At 50.7% G+C, this 7,593-nt stretch overlaps 1 protein-coding gene across 2 annotated transcripts; it reads right to left on the reverse strand.

Moving 5' to 3' along the window:
* Nucleotides 1-3,730: 3,730 nt before the first annotated feature.
* Nucleotides 3,731-5,750, reverse strand: POU4F1 (POU class 4 homeobox 1). Of its 2 annotated transcripts, XM_058800211.1 has the most exons (3): nt 5,628-5,750; nt 4,519-4,780; nt 3,731-4,425 (listed from the first exon to the last, which is right to left on the reverse strand). In XM_058800211.1, the coding sequence occupies exons 1-3, from the start codon at nt 5,748-5,750 to the stop codon at nt 3,731-3,733; spliced, it is 1,080 nt and encodes a 359-aa protein (XP_058656194.1). The 2 variants fall into 2 exon arrangements, with proteins under 2 accessions (XP_058656194.1, XP_058656193.1); XM_058800210.1 differs by having other exon boundaries at nt 3,731-4,780.
* Between the last annotated feature and the right edge of the window lie 1,843 nt (nt 5,751-7,593).

Consider the following 7,593-nt stretch of genomic DNA (forward strand, 5'->3'; position numbering starts at 1 on the left):
CTTTTATCTTACTTTTTCCCTCGGATGCAAAAGTTTTATTAGTGCTTAGGTTAAACATTCTAAACTAACTTTCTTTCTTTCTTTCTTTCTTTCTTTCTTTCTTTCTTTCTTTCTTTCTTTCTTTCTTTCTTTCTTTCTTTCTTTCTTTCTTTCTTTCTTTCTCTCTTTCTTTCTTTCTTTCTTTCTTTCTCTCTTTCTCTCTTTGCATTTATTTAAAAAGCCTCGCGAGAATTTTGCGGCTTTATGAACTACTCAGATTCATCCGACAGGAAGCGGGACGTTTTTTGGTTTTGCACAGTTTCCTACCATGAAAAATAGGAAACTCTGCAAAGCTTTTTTTTTTTTTTCACCATCTGTTTTATTAGCATACTTTTTTTTTCTTTGTACTCGATAAGGATTGTACTTATTACAAAACAAACTCCTCAACTTTTCAATACATACATCGGTCATTACTGAATGATACAAATGTGGTATCACCTTCAACATTTCAATCATTTGGGGCAGAGGAAAAAGAAAACCCAGCATTTGTAATTGTTTTTATTTGTTCATTCCTGACTCTCCAAAAAATGAAATCCGGTAATACTTTTCTATAAAATAATATTTTTACAAATGCATTTATTAAAAATTCTGATGACATTTCAAGTTAATAACAACAGAAACAAGTAAATTTCCGGTGGACGAGATCTATGGGTTTTTTTAAAAATACCTTTAGTGCTTATTTTTTAACATCAACAGTTGTTTAAAATCACAGCTTTTTTAAACATATTATTCTTTTCTGAACATCACGTGTCTTGGTTCACAGATTTACCGGCAAAATTAAAAAGATTTGGCTAAAATATGCCTACAGAAGAAATAATCCCAGCTATTAAGTAACTTTTTACATTTGGCATCTGATCTAGTCACAGGTCATCAGAAAATAGAAAGAGGTTCTTTGATCGCTTGAAGCAGTAGGTGGCATCCTATACGTTCCTAATGAACAATTGCATTCACAACATAAGGAGAGATCAGTTTAGGATTTTCATATTTATTAACCCAAAATAAAAATAAAGTATCTTGATACATAATTAAGTGCAATTAGGCCAGTCAGAACAACATATAAACCTGAAACCACCCAAGCTTTTCTTCTTTATACATATTTTGTAGGTGCATAATCCTTTCCAGCACACTGAAAAGAAATACTTCAGAAGTCCTTCTTAAAATTTTACTTTGATTTATATTCTGCAGTTATAGAATAAACTTCAAGAAACACACGCAGCTAATATATACTTAATTTTATTCAGAGCACCGATTTTCACATAAGAGCTATCTCAAAGTAATGATTTCTGGATTTAGCAGAAAAATACATCTCTCATTATTTTCTTTTTGGTAGAATTAGTCTTATCGCCTAACGGCCATACCTTGAATTTACCAGCCGTGGAAATATTTTTCTTTTTATTTTTTAAATGCACCCAATAATGATAATAATAACTATTCTGTTTTTTACGTTTGTTTTATTTGTAAGTATGCTGGGACACATCTCCCTGTTGTATTTTGGCGTACAGAAATATTTCTGATAGAAATTAAATAGAGTAAAGACACAACCAAGGAGAAAGCTCAGCAAACATACATGGACAGGTAGATTATTCAGTGAGACATTTCAGGATCCACACGTGGTTGCAGTTTGTAACCTTTTGTTGTTGTTGTTGTTGTTGTTGTTTTGTGCATTAAAGAAAATATTTACAATCGTCTTTCTTATCTTTTTTTCTTTTTTTTTCCCCCTCTTTTAAATCTAAATACAAGAACGTGACAAGAACGTTTGTGTTTTCGGTGAAAACAGGCAGTTAAACTGTGAAATTACACCATCCACAAAAGATTCTACCAGAAGCTAGTCTATTTAGTGCTCAGTTTCAAAATGCATAGAATGTTTGCGCTGCAAACAATGATACACAAAATAATAATAATATTCATAAAATAAATAGATAAATAAATAGATAAATAAATAGATAAATAATATCGAGACTTTATCACGGATCTTTCTATGCCTTTCCCCCCTCTTTTCTTTTCCTTTTTTTTTTTTCTTTTTTTTTTTCTTTTTAAATTTTTTTTTCAGGTCATGTCATGCGTAATTTCAGTCTGTTGATTGTTTTGATTTAAACGGAATGGTATTTTCTTTCCAGAATTTTTTTTTTTTATTCGAAAGCCTCTTGGCAAGAGACAGAGTCAGAGATGGCTTCGGCACATCACCCTCTTTTTTACCTATCAAGCCCTGATAATTTTGTTTGTTTTCAATCCGTGAGACATGTAACGCACCTTGACGATTATTAGCAATACCAGCATGGTTATTAGAGAATAACATCATCGCTTCCAATCCAGGAGACTGAGATAGTGCAAATTGAACCCCACACACCCCTTCCAAAAGCCTTCCTCCACGTAACGTTTATGGTATACAATAAACGACTTTTCAGCCCAGGTGGTTTTTTGTCGTGTGTTTGTTCCCAACGTGCACATCCCTCAGAAACAAATGTCGTTCCAAACCCATCACCGGTGATTTCTTTTGCCTACCGGGTGCAATAACCTCCAGCCCTTGGAGGAAACCAAGGGGGGGACCTTAACCCAAATCCAGCAGATTCGGTGGGGATGCCGGGGGGCATGCAGTCGGGAGCAGCGGGGAGGGAGGGAGGAGAAAGATCATAGTTAACCATGAGCCTTAATGAGTCTGAACATAATTTTTTGGAGAGCATCCCCGCTCTGGCAGGTTTGGCATCTGCCTCCAGATGCATCTCTGCAGAGAGAGGGACCCGTCTTTGGACACAGCTGGAAACGCAAACCACGCAGGCGAGGGAGGAGACACAAAGGGATTGTGGGGTAACTTTTTTTCCCCTTGTTTTCCTTGAGCTAGCTAGGATTATTGAGGCAACAACGGAGAGGAAAGGGGCTGCTCCCTAGCCTCGGGGGTCCGCTCCCCCGCTCCCGGCCCTTGCCCTGCTCTCACCGTTCCCCCGGCACAGACAAGACCCATCGCCAAAGCCTCGCGCAAAACCGCATTCGAAGGAAAATAAAAAACAACAGGGAAAAAAACCCCAAAACAACAAAGAAAAATAAAGATCAAAACAAACAAACAAAAAAAACCCAAACCCAAGCCAACTAAAGAAAAAGTTCCCCCGCACCAAACCACCGCTGTCCTCATTCATTACTAAGCCAGGGAAAAGAAAAAAAAGCAGAAAGTAATGAAAAGAGACCCAAACCAAACGTAGCATCATCATCACCAACAGTTTCGCCTTCCGGGTTTGTTGGTCGGTTTTGTTTTCCTTCGGAAAGTTGTGACTTAGGTTTCTCGGTGTGTGGCTGTTGCTGTCACGGTATTTATTGGTGTGTGTCTGTGTGTGTTTACGCTTTAAGTTGCTCTTTCTCCCGCTTTCTGTCGGGGGGCTGGGGGGCAGAGAGGGGAGAGGGCCGCACAAGTGACCCCCCTGGGCTTCTAGAGCGTTTTTACCTCCTCTCTCCTCCTTCTTCTCGTTGGTGTCCCGGTGTCTTTTTTTTGTTTTAATAATTGATAGCGCACCCCCCCACACGCTCGCCCCCCCCCCCCCCTTCTCCCCGAGTAGTTCGCGTTTAATTTCGACATCGTCCCTTGGTCCCCAGGAGCCTCCCCCGGCGTCTCAGGCGACGGTGGCGGTGCGTGGGCGTCCCCGCGGCCCCGGCCCGGCCCCCCCGGTGCCCCCGGTGCCGGGGCCGCCCCTCCCGCCCGCCCCTAGTAGGTGGCGGAAAATTTCATCCGTTTCTGCTTCTGTCTCTGGTTGCAAAACCAAACCCGCACCACGTTCTTTTTGAGGTCCAATTTCTCGGCGATGGCGGCGATCTTCTCGGAGGAGGGCCGGGGCTGGACGGCGAAGTACGCCTCCAGCGAGCGCTTCTCCGGGGCGGCGATGGAAGTCCGCTTGCGCTTCTTCTCGCCCCCATTGAAGAGCTCGGGCTTGTTCATTTTTTCCCGCTGGGCGCCCTCGGCCTCCTCCAGCCAGGCCTGCAGGATGGGCTTGAGGGCGATCATGTTGTTGTGGGACAGCGTGAGGGACTCGAAGCGGCAGATGGTGCTCTGGCTGAGCGAGCCCACGCCCGGGATCTTCAGGTTGGCCAGCGCCGAGCCCACGTCGGCCTGGGTCACCCCCAGCTTGATGCGGCGCTGCTTGAAGCGCTCGGCGAAGGCCTCCAGCTCCCGCGGGTCCGTGTCCGAGTCGCAGATGGAGGCCAGGCCGGCCGCCCCCACCACGGCCGCGGCCGAGGCCACCTGCCCCGCGGCGCCGTGGTGCGCGGCCACCAGCCCCGGGTGCGGCAGCCCCGACGGCATGTTCATGGCGGCCGGGTGCGAGAGGTGGCCCAGGCCGTGCATGTGCGAGTGCGGGTGCGCCGACGTGGAGATGAGGCCGCCGCCGCCGCCGCCGCTGCCGCCGCCGCCCCCGCCGCCGCCGGCCCCGCCGCCGCCGCCGCCCGCCCCGTCGTGGCCGCCGCCGCCGCCGCCTCCGCCGCCGCCTCCGCCGGGCATGAGCGCCAGGGACGGGGAGGTGATGTGGTCCAGGAGGTCGCCGGGCTCCAGCGCCTGGTGGTGGTGGTGGTGGTGGTGGTGGTGGTGCGCCAGGGGCACGGTGGAGGTGGAGGTGCAGGGCACGCTGTTCATGGTGTGGTACGTGGCGTCGGGCTTGAACGGGTGGCTCTTGCCCTGCGAGACGGCGATGTCGACGGCGGCCAGAGCCTCGGCCCGCGCCAGCAGGGTCTCATCGAGGCTGGCGAAGATATTGCTCTGCAGCTGCGGGAGACACAAAACAGAGCGGGGTGCGGGGAGAGGAGGGCAAGGGGGCAGAGAGGGGGCAAAGTGCGGAGGGGGAAGGGGACGGGCGGGGGACAGCGCGGGGTTGCGGGAGAGATGTGGAAAAGGAGGGGGGAAGCCGAGGGAGGGGAGAAGAGAGGTGGGCAAAGTTAGGGTGACGGCCGGGAAGGCGGCAGGAGGATCAGCGCGTAAGGGAAGTGTGGGATCGAGCCAAGAGATTGGGGGAAGCGTGGTACGGCAGGCGACAGCCCGGGGAAGTGAGGGGAAACAGGGGGATGGGGCAGAATAATGGGGGGATGGGAGGGGTAGGAAGCGAGAAGAGGGAGCAAAACGGGAAAAGAAGCAAAGATGAGAAAGGTAAGGAAGCAAGGGGGAATCGGAAAAGGAGAGAAGGAAGGAATGAAAGGAACAAATAAATTAAAAAATTAAAAGCGGGGGGGAAATGGAACGAAAGGAGAAGAGAAAGGAAGAGAAGAAATGGATCTGTAACTCTCAGCTGGGGAATTGTGTCAAACACAAGAGCACATAAAACGCATTCCTTTTCAGAGGCCGAGTCATAAAAATTAATACAGAAAGTGGATGAAGTCGGAGACTCGTGTGAACACCGCTTTCAAAAAAGATCACAGGCGCTCAGATGATTGCAGAGGAAGACATGAAAAAAACATTAAGCGCCGCTTGTCAAAATGTGCCTCGCAGCGGTTTTTTTATTAATGCACATACACATACATGCAGTATACAGAAAGAGAGAGAGAGAGAGAAAGAAAGAAAAGTGTGTGCTTGGAAGGCAGAGAAAGAAAGAAGAGAGCTGCAGCTGTCTGTCCCTTACCGGTGGAGTTGGTAGACATGCTCTTCTTATTGCTTCCGAGCTGGAGTGTAGAGAGGGGTATTTGTGCTCAGGTAGGGTGGGATGCATGGCAAAATGAGGCTGTTTGCTGTTCATGGACATCATCTTGAAGGCTTGGCATGTAAATCCACAAACACTCCTAAAGTCGGGGGAAAAGTGTTCTCCGGGCTCTCTCCTGCCGCCGGGGAAGCCGCTGACAGCGGCGGGTGGCGGTGGCGGAGCCGGTGGTGGCGGCGGTGCCGCAGCGGACCCTGCCCCCGCCGCCGCCGCCGCTGCTGCCGCGGTGGCCGAGGCTGGGCTGGGTGGGCGAGCGGGCGGCGAGGCTCGCTCCGGCCCCCGCCGTGTCCCTGCTCCCTCCCTCCGTCCCTGGCTCAGTTCTGTGCCTGCCGCTGCCCGGCGCCGGGCGCGCTGCGCTGCGCTCTGCCCGCACCTGAGCCCCGCATCCCGTGGCTACCGCCGGGCGGGCTCTCGCGAGAGCGCGGCGGCTCCGGCTTTGACAGACATCAGCTGTCTCCCCCCCTTCCTCCTCCTCCTCCTCCTCCTCCTCCTCCTCCTTTTCCTCCTCCTCCTCCTCCTCCTCCTTTTCCTCCCGCCGCCCCCGGTCCTTGCCTCCCCGCGCCTTGTTGCATCTCCCGCAGCCCTCGCCCGTCTCGCCGGGGCGGCGGCGGCGGGGCCGCTCTTATAGCGAGCGGCACCGAGCCCCGGGGCTGCGGCACCTGTGGCTGCCACACGTGCGCGCTGCGCGGCCGCCAGCGCGGCCCGGGGCGCCCCGATGGGGCGGGGATGGGCGGGATGCGGGGCTGGGCGCCCCTTCCCTGCCCTGCCCGGCCGTCGGAGCGGGCAGGCACCGGCCCGGCCCTCGGCGCTGGAGCACAAAGGTGCGCTGGCCTCCGAGCAGCGGAGCCCTTCCAGAGAAAGGGGCGTCCTCCGGCCGCTGCCCGCTCCTGCCGCGAATTTACACCGGCTCCTGGAGAAGACGGGCGGCGGCAGAGATTTGTTTGAAACTCTCAGAGGCTATTGTTTTCCCTGTAATTTAATTTCTCCCCATCCCGTGTAGTTTTATTGCACCTATTGCTGTGCCAGGCGCCACGGGTGACAGCCGCTGCTCCCACGCGGGGCGTGCGTGTGCGTGAGACTGCATCTCCTCCTGCATCTCCTCCTGCATCTCCTCCTGTATCTCCTCCCGCATCTCCTCCCGCATCTCCTCCTGCTGCCCAGCCCCAACTCCTGCTCCGTGGGAAAACTCAAGTTGCACTGGCGTGGCCTGAAGCAGAAAACAATCACCAACTAACTTTCTTTCTTTCTTTCTTTCTTTCTTTCTTTCTTTCTTTCTTTCTTTCTTTCTTTCTTTCTTTCTTTCTTTCTTTCTTTCTTTCTTTCTTTCTTTCTTTCTTTCTTTCTTTCTTTCTTTCTTTCTTTCTTTCTTTCTTTCTTTCTTTTTCTTTCTCTTTTTCTTTCCTTCTCTCTCTCTCTCTTTCTCTCTTTCTCTGTCTCTCTTTTCTCTCTTTTCTCTCTTTCTCTCTCTCTCTCTCTCTCTTTCCCTCTCCCTTCCTTCCTCTTCTTTCCCTCCCTGTTCTGTGGTTTATCCTTAGAATACTCTTGCCTTTGAATCAGCTGAGGAGAGACACTGTTGGTATTATGAGTGATTTGGGATTTCTGTCCCGTTTTAGAGTAGATTCTATTTTTTTTCTTGTAGCTGCTTATGGAGCCTGAGGCAAAACTACGGAAGGAGCCAATCTGCTACCGCGCCTGCGAGAGTAGCTCGAATCCTTAGCGAGCGGCCCAAGGTGAATCCTGTCTGTCCCTTGGGGCCCTCTGGAGCCGTCCCTCGGTGACCGATCAGATGCTGCCTTGCTTGTTTCAGCAGGGCTGCAGGCAAGCAGGCAGCGGGGAGAGGCAGCGAGGGGTTTGGATCAGGGACGTGACAGCCCGGGAGTGAGTGCATCGG

The sequence above is a fragment of the Ammospiza caudacuta genome, chromosome 2 (genome assembly GCF_027887145.1).
Source record: "Ammospiza caudacuta isolate bAmmCau1 chromosome 2, bAmmCau1.pri, whole genome shotgun sequence".
NCBI classification, from domain to species: Eukaryota; Metazoa; Chordata; class Aves; order Passeriformes; family Passerellidae; genus Ammospiza; species Ammospiza caudacuta.

Coding starts and splice junctions, on each gene's coding strand:
- POU4F1 (XM_058800210.1), bottom strand. CDS start 5,750: ATGATGTCCATGAACAGCAAACAGCCTCATTTTGCCATGCATCCCACC. Junction 4,781..5,627: donor CATGTCTACCAACTCCACCG/GTAAGGGACAGA, acceptor TGTCTCCCGCAG/CTGCAGAGCAATATCTTCGC.